General features: G+C 31.9%; 1 protein-coding gene across 1 annotated transcript in view; it reads right to left on the bottom strand.

Moving 5' to 3' along the window:
- Positions 1-1,832: 1,832 nt before the first annotated feature.
- Positions 1,833-19,981, bottom strand: part of LOC129233454 (putative extracellular sulfatase Sulf-1 homolog) — a 51,146-nt gene continuing 32,997 nt past the window's right edge. Inside the window, exons 12-18 of the mRNA XM_054867480.1 lie at positions 16,785-17,063; positions 13,893-14,020; positions 11,718-11,917; positions 9,952-10,094; positions 5,357-5,474; positions 4,831-4,888; positions 1,833-3,113 (exon numbers count right to left, since the gene is read on the bottom strand). Coding sequence (XP_054723455.1) covers positions 3,032-3,113; positions 4,831-4,888; positions 5,357-5,474; positions 9,952-10,094; positions 11,718-11,917; positions 13,893-14,020; positions 16,785-17,063 — 1,008 coding nt within the window. The 3' untranslated portion in view covers positions 1,833-3,031. The remainder of the gene's footprint in view (positions 3,114-4,830; positions 4,889-5,356; positions 5,475-9,951; positions 10,095-11,717; positions 11,918-13,892; positions 14,021-16,784; positions 17,064-19,981) is intronic.

The raw sequence follows: 19,981 nt of genomic DNA, 5'->3' as shown, positions 1-19,981 counted from the left end.
TCCCAGACAAAATCTTAGAGCGCACTCCCTTTCTTAAAATTCAAAGTTGACCTAAATTAGTGTTATAAAGACTCCAGTTTGAGGAAGAGAACCCCCCTAGATAGCGTTAAACTGCATTTTTAAGACTCCAATTTAGAAGAGAGAGAGAGAGGAAAAAAAAAAACAGATCTTTTTCTGAAGTCCACAAAGGAAATTCTAGACTGAGTTCTTAGGATTCCATCAGTTCAAAAAAAAAAAAAAAAAAATACTGGGAGAATTTCCGAACCCTATCGTTCCTCCTTCTGAAATATGTATTAAAGGACATTCAAAAAATGTTAAACTTAGCAAATTTCTGGGAGAGAATCGCAAACCCCTTGCTCTAGTTTACCAAAGATGGCTTTAATTTGCATCTTTAAAATATCAGTTTAAGTTTTTTTTTCGGGAAGAGCCTTCCTTACCCTTACATTACCAAAGACAGTCCAAACTTCTTCGTTTTTTATTATTATCATCATTAATTAGACTATTTTTAAAAAAAACATTATGGGAACAACCCAGGAAACTCTTCATTCTCCAAACGCAGACAAAACTCTACTAAAAAAGCCTTTTCAGAACTACAATTGCAAAACATTTACGCGAGAGAACATCAAAGCCCCCCCTTCCCAGTCACTCAAGGTAGCCTAAAATAGTCAACTTCCTAAAAAAAAAGTTGCCCCCGCACTTCTAAGCCCCACTTGCTGCCTCTGCTAGACACCCCCCCCCCTTCACTGGCTACACCTCTGGTTTTCTTTAACCACTTTTACACAGCAATGTAGAAGTTTATTTCAATAGCCTTGAAACAGTTGTTTGCCAAGCTTTTAAAACTAATTTGCTATTTTTATTAGTTTTTTAACAAATTGTACCACAATTAGATAGATATGTCCATATATATTCAATTGATCTGTCCATAGATATTCAATTGTTGCCACAATTGAATATCTATGATAGTTTTTCTGTTCGCACCATGTCTGTGGACCCCCGCGGGAATAAATTTCCTTTATCTGCCAGTTTGTTGGCACTCTCAGTTTCAATGAGATGAGCATTTGCCTCCAGCTTGTTTATTCCCTATTCCAGACTGATGAGTTCATAACAAGAACAAAACTGCAGTCTCTGGATGGGATGACCCGGCTGTCAATTATTGTATTTAGTTATGCCTTATGGGCGGTAAGTTACTGCCCTTTTTTTTTTCGCATTTATATAAAAAAAATCAAATGTACAATAGAACTTCGCTTATTTGGAACCTTATGTAAACAAAGTCTGTTTCCTAGTGAATTTTATTTATTTAATCTAATAAATGCTTGGAACCTATAAGAATTCTAGGTTTCAAAGTGCTGTAAAATTCAAAAGCAATTTGAATATGAGCAAATTGCACTTTTGCAATGCATTTATTTATATTTTCAATTAAAGAACAAAACAAAGTTAACTACATCATTATATCACTGCAATATGTCTCACTAAGTTTGTAATGCATTTTTTGATTTGTGTGACCAAACCTAGATAAAATATAAAACTGGCTGCGAACCCAAATATTTTTTTACAAAATTTTGGCAAAAAGCGCTGCGCTCCTTCCGATATTGTTGTCAACAGCGAAAATAGGGAAGTTGAAAACCATCTGAGTACTATTAACTGACCAGTATGGTTTCAAAATTATACTTGATATTTTTTCCCAATATTATTATATGTAGTACGTCAAAATTTGCAACTAACATTTTTTGCTCACAAAAAAGAAAAAAACAAATATTTGATTTTAAAATATCAAAATGGGTCAGCTAACTTTGAAAATTTCTACAAACGACCTTTCGCGTGTTCATATCTGTTATTTGGCTCTGTCGAAAACTTTGGTGAATAAAGGTTCTTCTGTACTTGAACAGAAATTCCAACAAAATCAGGCGTGAGATTGCTTATTTTAGAAAAAAAAAAAAGTTTTGATTTGGTGCTGCTAGTGCCAGATCTAAGGAGTAGTAAGCCAAAGCCCCTCCCCATTTCTGCATTTTTTTCTCCCTTGATAATTGATATATAAAAAAACTGCATCGAAGAAGGATGGCTCAGGGCCTCAGTTTCAAGTTTCTGCCCCGGCTCAGAAAAATTGAAGATCTGGCGCTGAGCACATTAGACCTCATGTGGGAGAAGCCAGCGATCACAGAATATGAATAAGGCAGTTAGTCCATTCCTCTAATTAGACTTTTTCCTGGTTTAAAATAGTTGTAACTGCGTCTTTTAAAATTGCAAGGAAAAGAAAGGAAGAACTTCCATTCTTTTTTATTATTACTGAAGAATCAGGTCCAATACAATTTAAACACACACATATACAGTATTTGGGACTCCTGTGCATAGCCAAGGTTACTAAAAACTCATCATAAAATTTGCACATTTTAAACTACACACAGTTCGGCAAAAATGAGACAGACGAAAAGTAAAAAAATGGGTTGCCAGAAGGTTTGCCACTTTTTGAGATATTCTTCATAATAAAAAAAAAAATAAACCAATACTTGCCCTCTACTTGGCACTGATTTGTTATTGTCATTGTCCATGGCAAACACGTGATTGACGCCGCCAAATAGTTCGCCGCATAGTTATTTACTTATAAATCTAGTCGGTCTTTTCCCTGAACACAGTATAGTTACAAGTATAGTACACAGTACAGTTAAAACCTAATCAAACTAGGAATGCAAATTTATAAAATTCTCGATACATAAAGACAAATTATTAAAACTCCTCAATCATTGTATATTTTCTTGCTTTTAACATTCCGAGGAATGAAAAAAAACAAACGTCCGAAAATAATACAGCAAATATACATGTATGGGTGCATATGATTGAAGTTGGTCCGGTTTAAAGCAAAGTAAAAGGCATTATGTGAAAGTCTGCTGATAAGAAACAAAAAATTGAAATAGTCTAAATCACAGATGAATGGGAATCAGCTTTGTACCAAATGCTTTGAGAAAACATAAGCTTGTTGGTACCACCTTGCTCAACAACAAAGAAATGCAGATCTCGAGTCAGCCAAGAGAAAAGTTCATTTCCATTTGCTTTGCCGTTCTGTACCTGGCCAAGAGGAAGATTTTCGATTCGCCCATCTTTGATCATTTTTCCAGTGCCTAAAACATTAATTTTAAAAAGATCATCTAAAGGTTTAATATTCAGATCTTTTGCCCAATTAAAAAATATTCATGTCTGAAACATGTGACATATAAACACAATTAGTAATTTGAAACCCAGTGTGATTTGATCTATAGATACAGTGAAGCACCGTTTATATGTTTATCTTTTATACGTTTTTATCAATTACACCTTTTTTAAATTAGTCCCTGCAGAGTCTAATACGCATTAACGTAGACCTATTATACGATTTTTTCATACGGTCCTTTTAAAAACGTATAAACGGTGCTTCACTGTATTTATTAATGAACACACATAGCTGCCAACTTTGATAGTTGAAAATTAGGAAGACTTATGCCTAAAATTAGGGAGACATGAATGAATTAATTTAACTACAAAATTTTGAATGAATAAATATAATGACAACAATTGGAATGTAAAAGGGATTTTAAAATTATAAGTAAGGATTTCTTAAATTAGGTTGGTATAAGAACTGAAAATCAGTGTTTGGAAATTGAAATTACCAGTATAGATTTTAGGTTTGAAAAAATATTAAAAAACAGGCCTAACTTTGTTTCCTCTTACTAGTAATAATTCCTTGCAGCATGTAAAGATCCAGGAAAATTGAAGAAAACATGGAATGTTTTGCCACATTTTTTGGGATATACAAATTCAAAAAGAAGTTAGTGGTATGGGGCCCCCGAATCCGGAATGCTCGGGACCGCGACTTTTTTCGGATTTTGTATTTTGACTCGAAAATTAGTGATAATTAATGATGCTTGTATGCACCCCTTTATTTTAGTTTTATAACATATACTGAATCCTATAAAAACTAACAATTGAATACCTCTGCAAGGCAACAGCTCTACTTTCAGTGGGCGGAAGAGCTACAATTCAAATCACTTGATCACACATAGGTAACTTATTTAATTAAAATGTCATTTGAAATTAGTTTCCATAGAGATAAATTTATAATATTATTTATAAAAATAGTTTATTACAGTAAATCTATAGTTGACCCTAAAAGGGACAACCCACTCCCCCATAGAGGGTTTTCCTCACACAAATCCAGTTTTCATCAGATCTTTGCTAAACTTAGCACAGAGGTAATTTGACGCTCAGGAACTGCCATAGAGGGTTTTTGTTTCCTTCATGGGGGGGGGGGGAGAGGAGGAGGGGCTGAAGCACCCCACACGTGATTTTCCTTTAGCAAATTCAGTTTACATCAGATCTTTGTCAAACTTGGCACAAAGGTCCTTAGATGCTTAGGAATTCACACTGGGGCTCTCTTGCCAAAGGCGAAAGGGCGACCCCCCCGCCCCCTCTTTAGACAGTTTTTCATCAGAAAATCTGTGAAGTGGTATATTTACGCCTTTTTCTTAACAATGGAGAACTTTTTAGAATTTTAAAGAAATTTCTTTAACATGGGCATAAAAAATAAACTGAATTTAGGTAACAAATACAGGAAAGTTAAAAACAGTCGAGAGAAGTAGGTTTGAATTCGACTTTTTATACATTATTGTTAATTAAGTTTTAACTAACATGTTGTCTTTAAAAGTTTCACAATTTTCAAAATTGTGATCTACAACTAAGATGCTATATTACACTGCTTCCTTTATAAAATTTAAACTAATTTTATATATATATATATATTATATATATATATATATATATATATATATATATATATATATACATATTAGTACTGAAAATTACCTAATAGATCTGCTTCTAGCATTTACAGCTGCTCTTTGCCTATGTGGAGGCTTTTGACCTGTAAATGTTTTAAAAATATTCATGTTATTTTCTACACAATAAAAATATTTGCTGAAACAGTAAATAAACTTCATACTTAAAATATACAAGTAAATTTTTGAATTATAAAATTTTACATAGAAAAATTATATTACAGGATTTTAATAATTCAAACTTTATATCAAAGTAAATTTTAAAATTTTAAATAAATAATTCTAACAATGAATGCTAAATGATTAAATTGTTTTTAAAGTAGAAATTTAAAGAATATTAAGTACAAAAAATAAAATTGAATTAATACCTACATGAACTAATAACTACAACAACGTCCTAAATTTACTCGCAATTTTGAGCTTAAAGAACCTTACTGGCAATGCAGACCAGATGTACATTATTAAAGCTTCTTAAGAAAAATATTTTATGAACGTTAGAAAACATTACGCAAATCAATTTAGACTTGGCAAGTTCGAATAAGAGTGATATGAACCTTCAAACCTATGCCGCACTGTGCACTCCTTAGAACCTTTGCAACTTCTAAGATGGTTGAGTTGCATTCTCAATTTTTCCAAGGTACCATAGTCCAGGTCATAAATAGCATTTCTCATCTAAAGAACAAAGGTAAATTATTTGCGGAAATCATGCACAATAAACATGGTCTTGGCAATAATATTTGTAAAATAAAAAGCAATTGGTTTAAAATTAAAAAAAAAAAAAAAAAAAATCGCTGATTTAAATCAAAAGATTTTTTTTTTTTAAAATCAGATTAAAATCAATTGATTTTATTTTTATAAATTAATTTTGCCCTTTTCGAATGTGTTGCTCTAAATTAAACTACACTGCACTATACAATCTTAACTTTAACTGGCAAAACTACATAGATCCCTCGTTCTGCATATGTAACAGATTTTCACTGTTAAAATATTGCTTTTACTCCAAAATTACTGTTCAGAACAAAATAAAAATTTGCAATTTTTCTTATACACCACAATTAATATAGTTCAGAAGTGATTGTTCAATATATTTTACACTAAAAACATACATGATGGTGGAAAACTTATCTTTAAGTAAAACATAAAACAAAATCACATCTTATTTAAACATTATACAACATATTTATAAATCTTAAAAAAATATTGAATATTTAGAGAACTCCTCCTAATTTTAAGAGTAAGATGAATGAATAAAAATATATTATTAATGGATGAAATATAGTATGTTTACAAATGCAAAGTAATTAATATCTAAATTTTTGAAGTTTTTTCACAAAACATGAAAAATCTGATTCAGATGAAAAAAACTTTTAAAAATTAAAAAAAAAAATTTAAAAAAAAAAACCACAAACTCTGCTTAAATTCCTTGCCTTTGCTTTGGATTTTATAGACACTACAAAACAAACTTTAACAGAGTTCCCACAGCAAAACGGAACCCAAAATAAAGCATGGTATTTTCATCTCATACTAAGATGTTTTTAAGGGTTCTTGGTAAATCACAACATTTGCATACTTTATGTCTAGTTCCTGGAGATCTCAGTAACAAATAAGCAAATACAAAAAACATAAATTTTAATAAAATAAAATGAAAAAATTAGGACTACAGTGTAAACAAGTATTAAGAGCAAAAACACAAGTTTCAAGACAAATGGAAAATTGCTAACCTTAAATAAACAATGTGAAAACGAACTACTATGGTTTTGAGGAGCATTTGACAGTTTTGTCGATAAAATTAAAACCACTTACCTAAGGTTTGAATTTGTATTTTTATAATCATTTAAAATGTTATCATAAAAATAATTATCAGTTCTTGATTAATAAAATATTTGTAAAACTAAGTCATACTTTGAATATATATATAACTTTGATTTCCCATATCCACACATTAATTAGCTTGGAATAAATTAACTATTAGCAGAATTTGTAATATATGAGGCAATGAGAAGCAAAGGGATGCATGTGGACCAGTGTTGCCAGATGGTCAAATCCAGATTTCCCCAACTCCCTACCAACTTTTCCCCAAAAAGCGATGTTTTTTACCAAAATTCCCCAAATTCAAAAATTATTTTTTCACTAATATTTACATAAAATGAATCGACTTCCTCTAATATTTTTGTCTCTTGAAAATTTTTTCCCCCAAATAGCCAAATTTTCTTACAAAATTCCCCAACTTTTTTTTCTTCCCATTTTCGCTTTTTTTTCCCTTATCATCTTTATCTTTCTTTACTAATAATAAAGCTAAAAGTCTCTCTGTCTGGATATTTCTCTGTCCGGATCTCTCTCTGTCTGTCAGGATCTCTGTGACGCGCATATCGCCTAGACCGTTCGGCCGATTTTCATGAAATTTGGCAAAGAATTAATTTGTAGCACGGGGCTGTGCACTTTTAAGCGATTTTTCGAAAATTCGTTTTTGTTCTCTTTCTATTCCAATTTTAAGAACATTTTCTCAAGCAAAATTATCATAAGATGGACGAGTAAATAACCAAGTTATCATAATGTGGAACCGTAATGCAGGGCAAGCCATTTGGCGAGAACTTCATCATGCATTATTTGTAAATATGCAGGGGAACCAAAAAACCTTTTAATTTTTTACTATGGGCAAAGCCGTGTGGGTACAAGCACCTGACCAAGAGATAAGAAATAGCCAAATATATTTTTTTTATACTCACATTTACTACTCTGCTTCTGTATGTACATGTAAACTATGATTTTTGTATATATTTATCCAAGAACTTCATTACTTATTTTTACCTGTTTCACGTATTAACTAGTTACTCTGATTCCGTAGCATAATATTCCACATAATGCGAAATGCAAATTCCGTAAAGTTGAGCAAAGCTAAACCAACACTGTTTGATACAAACAATGTAACTACTACTTCTTGATGCGAATTTAAATACGAAAAAAATTCTTTTTACCCGAAATTTTTTTCCCCAGCTTTTCCCCAAGAAAAATTTTTTTCCCCAAAAAATTCCCCTTAAGACCCATTTCCCCAAAATTTCCCCAGAGAGCACCAGATTTCCCCAAAATGGGGAAATTTTCCCCAATCTGGCAACACTGAAGTGGACTATTTTAAGTTTCGAGTAAAACACATTTAAAGATCAGATCCTAGGTAGTCTTTCATTAAATTTTTTTTCTAAATCATGCTGTATAGCAGCACCTACCCAGGGCTACTAGTACCATCTCTTGCCCCAAAACAGATGAGAGGTCCACCTGCCATTTCTACTGGTTATCTCCAAATTTTTAACTTTGCCACTTGCATCCCTTTGCTTCTCACTGCCTCATATGATACTGTCATCTCCACTTTTTCGGGAAACGGATAAACAAATACTCAGCTTATACAAACAAAACCTCCTAGAACCGAATATTTCCCCATAGCCGCAATGTTAAAGATTCTCGCTTAATCAAATAATTTCCCCGGATAATCGAATAATATTTATCAGCTTTCGCAAACATTTTTGTTAAATTTCTTTTTGAATAAATTAGAAATAAATTAAGTAAGAACAATTGTTGACGTGAGAATATAAAACAATTTTTTTTGCCTTCATGGGTTTGAAAAAAACTTCTATTTTTCATCAAAACATTTCCTCCATTCTATCTAATTTCTTTTGTCGTTGCCATTACAAAAAACAGTAAACAGCGCAGTCGATAATTAAATTGAAAAAACGAAAGAAACATACACATTTCAGACGATAATAAATTGGTAAAACACGGCAGACGAGAAGGGAGAAAAAGACTTGGAAAAGTGTTTTCCAAAAGATATTGAACTCAAATGAGGTGTTAAGACAAACATTTTATAACTCAAGTTGAAAGTTACTTTTTTATAATTTTCATACGTACTATAATATATGAATAAATTAGTAAACTATTTTGTTGTTTACTTAGCTTATTTAAAAAACTTTTTACAAATAACATTAGCTGTTTCCTTTATGTAGCTATTGATTTATAATTTTTCATTTTAAGACGAATGTTGTCAATAAGAAATTTTACCCGCTTTATCAAATAGCTTGCTTAATCGAATAATATTTCTTGGAACCGACGGTATTCGATTAAGTGGGGCCGACAGTAACATTTTGGTCCCATTCAATGTGTGAAACACTGTTATCACTCAATCTGTTAGCTTTTGATTTTGAATAGAACTGATAGAAAGTCCTTTCCAACAGAATCACAATCAAAATGACAATGACAAATATATGCATTGTTCAAACTTAAAAGTTAATTCATGAAATCAGGGTTCATACTCAATTTCAGAAATAAAATGGAGGAGTTTTGGAGGAGTCTTGAGGGAGTAAAATAAGATTTTGAAGGAGTACTAATGGGCTGTCATTAAATGATGTTGCACATTTTTTCAACATATTTGACCCCCTTCCCCTTTTGTCAGTAAGTGTCATACTTCACCCAAGTCTTCCTCTTATCACATATCCATATTTTTCATAAACATACTGTGTGATGTCACTATTTCATGAGCTCGTCTCCCTCTCAAGGCATGATATCACTTGTGGATGACCCTTTTTACAATATCATAACTGCGATTTACTAGACAGTTGTTTTTTTTTTAAACAATCACTTAATATAGTACTTCTACTTATGCATTTTTCAATATTTAAATAATAATGGACAACCTGACTTTTGCTGCTGAGAGCGATGTGGAGGGAAAAACAATAATCATAAAACTTGAAAGAAAAAAAAAAGAAAGCCAATCACGATTTAATCATGTTTTACTTCACTTATGAAATGTCTTAGTCATCTAATAATATTTTCATCTTCAACTTTTATGACTTCTATGATTAATTTCTGAATCACATCTTTATGAAAAAAATAAATGTACAAAATTATTATACTAAAATCGCCCTTGTGATGAAGTTAAATTGTTGATCGAAGTATTTTACATTAAGGAAGATTATATTGTCTTGAACTAAAAAAGAAGGAGTTTTGAAGGAGTTAAAACCAAAATGAAGGAGTTTGAAGGGCCCTCCAAAAAAATTTCCGAAATGAAGGAGTATTGGAGGAGTTTTGAAGGAGCGTACAAACCCTGGAAATGCACAATACATACTTTAGGATCAAAATGAAATGATGTAGGAAAAAAAAGTACCTGATAAGGATCTGTACGCAGATCATAGAAAGTGATGAACCCTGTCACAAATTCACAGTAAAGAAAGTTGTGAGTCTCATTGATTGTCCTCAGGCACCAAAAGGTGTTGTTATTTGCATTCTGGCAAAAGCAAAATGGACCCTCTGAGGAAAAAAAATATCAAAAAGCTAAGGTTTAATGTTTTGTAGGGAAAATTGTAGTAACATAAATATTTGAGAATTATTACTGAGAAGTTAATAATACACACATATCAATCGTAACAAAGAAAATGTTTTGAAAAACAAAAATAGTTTATACTCAATTTCTTAAAATCAAGATTTTTGTGGGTTTTGCAAAGCAAGATTAGCATTAAAAAAAAAAAAAAAAGCAAAGCACTTTACCCTGCAACCGTTATGAGCCTACATCTAAAACATTAATGTCAAAAACATTCAGTACTAACAACTTTTTGTTTATGCAAACCAGATTTGCAAGTAAGATTAAATATTTTAAACACAGCTATTTTTTGAAACTGAGAATTATTTTTACCGTTGGTGATGAGTAAGATCTAAATTTTACAAATTTTGTCACTTATTGAAAAAAGTTTTTGTATGCTCATATTCTTACATGCTTGTTACCTTTGAAATCAAATGTAAAAAATATGCAATGATTTTTTTATCCTCCCAACAAATGACCTGAAATGAATTATTCAAAATATTGAATAACATATGATGTTACTAATACTGCTCATCAAAATGCAGAAAAAATAATGAAAGTTTAGTAAATGGTGATTGAAACCTAAAAAGATCACCAGGCCTCAGTTAAATTTTCATCTCTACGGTTTTGAGAACTTGATTACAAAGATAATTTGATGAGGCAACATTTTTTTTTTAATGAATGAATTCCAATGAGTGAGGATTATAGGCAGCTATCCTGATACTTAAAAGTAAATTCTTGAAGGGGTACAAAATAAATTTACACGTCATTAATAATTTTCACTTTTTTTGCTTATTATTACATCATTCTTTTCTCTATAAACTAAAATTTTTATAAAGAAACCTAAATGTGAAAAGTAAACGCAGAAAAGAATAACCAAGAAAAACATACACATTAGTTAAAGTAAACATCAAAATTACAAACAAAGCAAATGGGAGAAGGTTCTTATTTAAACTGCATATGCTTCAATGCCAAAACTAGGACATTCTAATTCCCTCCTTCTGTGTAAACAATTGAAGCATCAGGTCCTCATAGAAGTTTTTAGGCAAATGCTATTATTCAGAAAGTTACCGCCCTATAGCCAGGGCTAAGGCAGAAATACATGAAATACACCGCCAGCTCAGTCAATTCCAGCCGAGGACTACAGTTTCGTGCTTATTGGCACTCATCAGCCCGGCATAGGAGTGACTGAGCTGGAGGTGGAAAACCTTTTAAGGAAGCCAAGAGTGCCAAACAAACTGGTAGCTAATACAGAAAACGAAACTGCAGTCCTCGGCTGGAATTGACTGAGCTGGTGGTGTATTTTAAGTATTTCTGCCTTAGCCCTGGCTATAGGGTGGTAACTTACTGAATAATAGCATTTGCCTTCAATATTAGAGTTGAACCAAACCATTGCTTAGGTCACATGTCTGGTCAGTGCTAATTCTGTATTAGCTACCAGTTTGTTTGGCACTCTTGGCTTCCGTAAGAGGTTTTCCACCTCCAGATCAGTCACTCCTATGCCGGGCTGATGAGTGCTAATAAGCAAGAAAATGCTATTAGTTTGGTAAGGTAAAGAACCTAAACATTTTTACCTGTCCACAGAGGTGGAGTCTTCCAGTGATTATTATCTTGAGTGAAGCAATTCATCTTTTCTGCATTGCAGGTCATATTCTCAAACTTGGTTTTGCGTCTCAATTTCCTGCCCAGTTTCTTCAAGTGCTCCTCTTTGCGTAACTGCCTTTCCCTCTTCAAATCTTCTCGCCTCTGTCGACGCTCGTCTTTCAACTGCTGCCTTAAATGATGAATATTAAAGATAATTAAAGAAAATAGTCGCTAAAACAAAATTTTTTAAATAAACCTGACAACAAGAAATCATGTTTAACTACAGTCGATTCCAGTTAATAGGACCACGTTGGGACTGGGCCATTTTGGACCTAATAACCGGCTGGTCCAATTAAGGGAACGGGACCTGTGAAGCTCGACCGAACATGATAAACACAAAACATTTAAATGCCCTTATGATTATTGTGAGCCACATATGTATGGTGAGCATACAAAGAAGAAAAATTGCTGTTTAAGAAATTTTTCCATTACAAAATAAGTTAAAATAAAGCGAATAATATGTTTACACTCTTTCAACAATGCGTTTAGACCAATAGTGTTTTAATTATTCCTTCCAGTCAGTATCAATTCAATTCAATAACCAGAAGTAACTAAAAATGTGAGGGCGAAAAAATACGAGATAAAAAGTACTAATCGGTCATTAAAAATTCTAATGAAATGTAAATTACGTATTTTACAACAAAACATTTTTTGTTTTTTGAATAAGCGGCTGGTCCGATTAACTGGTAGTCAAATTAAGCGGATTCCACTGTATATTATATTTAATCCATCTAACAGCATCATTCTTTCCAAAAGGATAAAATATAAAAACTACTTAGACTAATGGAAACCTTTCTTTGAAAAATATCCCGGTATTTAGTTATAAAATTATGAAATATAACTAATATAATTATTTATTTTTACTTCATGATTCTTTAATCCCCCTCCTACATTTGTAGTATTGTTCTAATACCTCTGTTTGGCGAGATTTATTGCAGAATTTTTGTAAAGGGGAAAATATCCCTGCTTGCAAATATCCATGACAAAACAAGAGTATCACACAAAGGAACTAAGTTTTGATATACTGATAAACAGTTCTTAATTTTAAAATTATTACATTTTGTAGTAAATGCAATTCCTGAGCACCAACTTCTCACTATTTTTGAAAAGTACAAAGAAATTAGTTTTATCTCCTAAAGATTTGAAAAAAAAAAAAAAAAAAATCTAGCTCATAGATACAAACTATATTAAAGCTATAGCCAAGATCTCACTTTTAGACAGATTTCCACCACATATCAACTTCAAAAGTTGACTGCGATTGATCACATTTTGATATAACAGTAAGGAAACTAACCTCAAATTAAAAAAAATAAAATAGTAAACTTCAATTTATTTAGCAATTCTAAAACTTTCAAATGCTTTATTTGAACGTTTATTATAAAAATGTATTGCTTTACTTATGTCATAATTGTACTTATTGTAATGCAGTATTTTATTTTTTTATTTATTCAAGTTTGTGGTTTTGTGTGTTGTAAATAAAAGAATTACTATAAATATAGATATACTTCTTTCTCTTTACTTTCCTTTCCCCTTTTTGCTTCAAGTTTTCTTGAAGCCAATGCTTTGTGCAAATTAACCCATACAAAGTTTACAAAATAATTTTGTATTTTGTTTGATAAAATTCACCATATGTTACACATGTACTTACAAAGTTAATGAAAAGAATAGAAGAAAGAATCAATTTTTGTCAATTTTTCTTCTTGGTGTGTATATATATATATATATATATATATATATATATATATATATATATATATATATATATATATATATATATATATATATATATATTAATTTTTGCAAAACACGTAAGACATTTAGCAGTCAAGGTAACATAAATTAAAAAGAACAAAATTCTAACACTGAAATTATGGTACATTATAAAACACCTTTTTAATTTTCTCAGTCAATTTTGAAAATGTTCACATTAAGAAGAATTTCTAAACTCATAAAAGTTCAAGAGTACTTTTATACAAAATCAGGAAGGTGATATGAAAATTCACTATATCTGATAATAATATTCATACTTTCCTAAATAAAGTTAGATGGTTGCAATTGTTCTAAATTTTAAGAGAAGAATAAAATTTTCATTGAGTAAGAAATACCTTATTTGGATCTGATCTTGTGGGTCACAAACACAAGCAGGATTGAAAGGATTCAAATCATACAAATCTGTGCTAAAGTAGTTCTTATGTGCACTAGGCTTAGTTTTCTTTAATTGTTTTCTAATAACCTGCAAAGTAAAAACACAATAGTAAAAGCTCTTGCACATAACTTACTAAGTGAGGGTGAAGAAAAAACAGTATCCAATGTAATATAAAACAAAACTGAGCATTTTTTATTTTAAATATTTTTTTTACTTCATGCAATAAAATTAAAGGAAAGTAATAAAAAAATGAGAGTATCACTCACATTCATCAGATTGAGTAAAACAGTCACTTAAACAATAGAGGAGAATTGAATAATGCATTGAGGAGTTAACATGTGACAATGAAAAGCAAAGGAACGTAAGCAGATTTTTTAAAGCTTTGAGTAAAACGTGTGCAAAGTTAAAATCCCTGGTAGGTTTCAATTAAAAAGTTTTTCTGGATAATACTGTGTAGCAACACTTATCACAGGCATGAGATTGCCGAAAAGGGAAAATCAGGTGATTTACAAAACAGAGTATATTTAACTGAATTTGCATAAAAGAGACCAGACTTCAGTTTTATATCTGCTTGACACTTTTGTAGGAGACTAAATGGGCAATAGAATTCCAACTGTCTGGAATCAAAGATTGTTCGAAGAAGAAGTTGTATTCTGTAATTATGCTTTTCTTTCTGCTTTTATTCACAACTAACTGCATCGCCCGCCTTTGCACGGTGTACCTCGAAAATAAACGTTACATCAAGTGACCCATGTTCAACAAACAGGCTTCAATTGGGTAGAAAAAAAATAATGTAAAGTTTCCCATCAAAATATTATTTTTAAAGAAAGGAAACGGCACTTAAAAAATTCCTGAACAAATTAAATGCAAGTTTCCTGATTAACTTCCTGCTGGCAGTACAAAAAAAAAAAAAAAAGGGGGGGGGGGAGAAAGAAGATAAATCGTCAAAAAATAATCAAAAAGAGAAATTTTTACCGGAAAACAAAAACAAATTTTATTTAGTCACAGTCAAGAAAAAAAAAGTGGCATCCTTCTGAATGGTTTTATCCACACAAATTTAGAATGAAATCGCACAAACGATAATTTTCCCACATGAAAATGCTATTCTATATTAGGCTTAAAAATGCTTTTAACTATTTCCCCGTGATTTTTCAGCCTTGCTTTTTTTTTTCAATTTGGAGGAAAAATATAAATTTCAGGGGTATTTTTCGCGGGCTTTCATATGGGAACTGAATTAAGAAAATCGGATAATTATTTCGGGTAAAAAGACCTATTTAATGCCATTTTTGGACTCTAAAATTAAAATTCGAACGGGTGGGTACTTTTTTGGCGTATGAAAACCAACCTATGTTTCTTCTCGGGTGCCCAGGAACCTTCCTGCCAAATTTGGCCAAGATTCGACGAAAACTGTGGATTTGCATAGGGAACATATATACACACATGTATATATATATATATATATACATACATAAATATATACATATATATTCTCTGTTTTATTTATATAGATTCTTTAAAAAATATTTACCCATTTCCTTATCGGATATTTATACCATGTAAAAATGAAGATTTTTTAAGGAATGAGAAAATTCAACTGTGTGAAAAGTAGTTTTTGGTGTAGTTTGGCAGCACAGGGATTTTTTACTTTAATATTAAGAAGAAGCAAAAAATTGTACTTGAAAACATACATATATTTTTGATCACTGGATAATTTTTCAATTCACTAAATTGATACAATTGCTCTAAATTTAAAAAACGTTAAACATCATAACCAGATCTAAATCTTTTTTTTAGTTGAGTGGTACTAAAGTTGCATTGATTATTGTTCCACTAGGAAAAATAGTTTAAGCACAAAGAAATGTATGAGTAAAATACGACAACCTGCATACCAGCACATAAAAAGAGCATTACAAAGAGTTAAAAACTCAACAAACAGCAGTTTCAAGGCTATCAAAAACAAGCCCTTTCATCAGTGCAAAAAGGAATAATGGTTCACCAAGTCTGAAAGAACGGACATGATGAAAAACTAGTCGAAACTAATTGAGGGATGATAAAAATGTATTATGTCGAAAGTTTGAGAGAGAAATTTTCATGAACACAATACTTCCTTTAGTTAGTATATACAAGAAAATAAATGAGCTGATGTGTGCATCACAAGATTTCCTTTTACTCCAATTTAATGTCATTTCCCCATTATTGGCAATTTTAATGTGATTCAATTATTTACTCTCTAAATATCACCAACAGTGGCCAAATTGGAACCAAATTTATATTTTAAAAAAATCGCCAAATTTGTCACCAAGTTGGCAACAAAACTTGGCTACCAAAAGACTGGCGATATATTGCCAAGTATCCGACAAATTATAACACAACTTGAGTTTACATTGAAATTAACAATGATTACCCCCAAAAAGGGGCAAAAGCCCCCCCCCCCCCCCTTAGGAACATCCGAATGCAACCGAAAAGGAAAGTGCACAACCAGACCCCACTAGGAGTCTAGGTACCAAATTTCAACTTTCTAGGACATACCGCTTTTGAGTTATGCGAGATACATACGAACATACACACATACATACGTACAAACGGACGTCATGAGAAAATTTGTTGTAATTAACTCGGGGGTCGTCAAAATGGATATTTCGGGTGTCTGTAGGTTCCACGTGTGGTCGGGTCGGAAAAAAAACTCAACATTCATTGTGGGGTGAGAAAAATGGAAATTAAGACCGATTTTTGAGTGAAAGTTTTTTTGTTAATACAATACTTCCTTTTTTGTAAAAGGAAGTAAAAACATAAATTCTAAATCTAACAATTAACGAGCGGTTTTATATAAACACTTAATCAATTAATATACCTTAAGTTCCTCTAGTTTTTGCCTAAGTTTCTTGATCATTCCATCCAGTCTTTCCTTCTTCTCCTGCCACTGCAGAGGATTTGTTTGGCCATCATCAAAACAGGTTCTGCTTCCATTGGGCAACAGGATGCATTCATTGTGAATTCCAAGCTGAAAGCTGGCCGGAGTCTCCCTCTTGTCCCTCTCTTCGAATACAGACGATTCCGTGAACAGACTCATGTCTTCCTCTGAAGAGGTGCCAGTGTCAGTCAGTTGTGCTGCATTTGAAATGTTCTTGCTCTGAAATAACCATCACTTGTGATGAGATGAAATGAAGATTGAACAAGTGCATGTGGTGAAAAAAAAAAGCTTTTGCTGATGACTTTCAACTGATGACTTGAATCAAAGAGAGCCTTGAAAACATTTGTTATTTGAAAAGTTTCAAAAACCAACAAACTACAAATTTATGCTAGTGAAAGTTCAGCTTTGCAGTTAACTTTAAAAATTAACTTTATCATTTGCAACTCTAGAGTTTAAATGAGCTACCTCACAGTGATTTAAGAAACAACCAAAAAAGGTAAAACATTCTGCTCCACATTTTCCCTTTGTGGTAGAATATAGGTTTCAGACATTTGGGGGGGGGGGGGAGGTAATGTAATTTTGAAAGAATAGAAGAGAAAATCCATCACACGATGGAAAGTTATTGTCATTCACCAACTGAAAAGCAGGTTATAGTTACAGCATTTGTTTGTTTCACCTCTTTCAGTCACCATTAGCCAGAGATTGCAGCACCTCCTAAAGCTAATCAGAATTGTGAGTTAATATTAATCATTTTTATTTTTAGTCACGATTAAAAAGCTTGTCCCTCTAACCAATGGGAAAGCAAGTATAATTTTTAAAAAAAGCAAGTATAACTTTGCCGAATTAAAAGGGCAGAAGTTCTAAAGGAACACAACTGACTACATCACCATCACATTTTGTTCATATGCAGGCAAGGCTTAACCCAGAGGGGAATTACAAATCTGGACAACCTCGAAATGACACAAAATAGTACTTCAGGGGAATTATACAGTATACTCTCGATATCAGAAAGTCAAAGGGATGGTTAAAAAAAATTAAAGGTCTTAATTATAATAAAATATTCTAAAAATTAGTTACAATAGCTAAAAATATGTGGGAACACGTAATGAAAATTAAAAAAAAGTCTTAATACAATAACAAAAATTTTTATTTTTAAAATGAGCCAAAAATAATAGATAAAAAAAAAAGAACGCCCTAGTGAGGTAGCAAAATGTAGTGATTTACCTTGACTAAACTTATGAAAGATTGGATTACCAAAACTGCAGAACGGTCTCAAACAAGTTTCGAGCACCCCGGAACAAAAGAAGTTGCATAAAGAATTACACCATTGTCTCTAAAGTGGTTTTCTGTTCATCTCCCCTTTTTACAGAGGGTAAATTAGAGTCAAAAGGCTCAACAAAATGATGTGAGAAGGGGGCGAAAAGATTTAAGTAGATTTTTTAGGTTTCTCAGGACTTACATGTTCCGACACCTCTGGGCTCTAGAATGAAAGGGACAGTAGATAAGCTTCTTCGAGTGATTCCTAAACCCTGAAATAATGAAGGGTGTGAGACATTTTCGGAAACATTCCTCAATTTGCTTCTAGACAATAAACTGGTTTTTCTGAGAAAATTAATTCCAAACAAATTGTATTTGACTTCGAAAAATATTCGACATAACTAGGTTTTGATCAAAAATTCTTTGACATAAGAATGAAAAATAACTTTAAATAAATATGCAAAATCAAGGGTGAAAAATAATTTTTTGTCATATCAAAGTTTTTGAAATATCGAAGTTTGAGATATCGAGAGTATACTGTATTAACAGCTTTACTTATCCTGATACACTTCCAATACAGGATCCTCTCTGAAAAACATTTCTGAGTACAATATTGTGTACTGGTTGTTCCATTATTTGTACATGGAAATCTTACGTTAGATTGTAGACTAATGTGCAATTTGGGTCAGTGTATTTGAGAGAATTGACTACATAAATTCACCATAGTTAAATAGAATGGTAAATGTACATCAATTTTTGCACAAGAAAACAAATGGAATATACACTATATTATAGAATGAAAGAAGTACTTAAATAAATTTTGGCGAAGAACACATCTAAATAAGCTTAAAAAAAATTAAAATAGAGTTTATTTTATAATAATATTACTTAAAGTAAAATGATTTAATTATTTATATCAAACGATTACTATGGTAATGTTAGAAAATTCAAAATTTTAGGTTTGCATCAATTAAGTACACTCCATAACTAGTATGTTGTGGCCATCACGAAACTTTCTTCTATATCTTTCTTATAATTCTGATCCCTCCCCATGCTTAACGAGGAAGCAATATTCCCAACAAAAACAAAATTACACATGCAAAAACTTGACGACCATCCCAATGTCTGAATTATTACAAAAGCAAAGCAAAGAGCGAAAATTGAAAGTTATTTTAAAAGCCTTGCTTGAATTAATTACAAATATTTTATTTGTTAACAAACATAAGATGGCAACAGTTAAAAACTTTAAATCATTGAGATAATATTTCCGATCATTTCCATACAATTAAAATCGCGAGAAATACGCAGACGACAATCTATTACGATTTATCTTTCTTATTGTTGCATTAATAAAGCTATTTTTATTCGCAAAAAAAAAAAAATCAACACCTCTTGGAGCGATTGGCGTCAAAATTGAACCAAAGTCTGTTTACATATGGATTCACATATATTCCAAATTTCAACCAGAACGTAGAATTACTTCTTGAGATAGGGCACTCACAATGGAAAAAAAGAACGGGCGATTGCGCTACCCCCCTTTTTAGCTGTTGACACCAAAATAAAATCAGCTCTTATACCCACTAAAGGCTACTTGTCAAAAAATTTTTGTTTGATTCCGTTCGTTATTTCTTGAGATACAGCAGTCACAATTGACGACAAAAAACGTTCTATAGCTCAACCCCCCTTTGAGTTATTGACACCAAAATTGAATCAGCACCTGCTCCTGTTAATGGCAACATATGGACCAAATTTTGTTTGATTCCGCCAGTTACTTCCTGAGGAATAGCAAGCACGCGTAACTCAAAAAACGTCCCATTGCTCCACCCCCCTTGGAGGAATTCGCGCCAAAAACCAATGGGCACAAGTTCACATACTGGCAC

The sequence above is a fragment of the Uloborus diversus genome, unplaced genomic scaffold, assembly GCF_026930045.1.
Source record: "Uloborus diversus isolate 005 unplaced genomic scaffold, Udiv.v.3.1 scaffold_426, whole genome shotgun sequence".
NCBI lineage: Eukaryota > Metazoa > Arthropoda > Arachnida > Araneae > Uloboridae > Uloborus > Uloborus diversus.
Note: the sequence above shows the minus strand (reverse complement) of the source record. Positions and strands in the feature narration are given on the sequence as shown.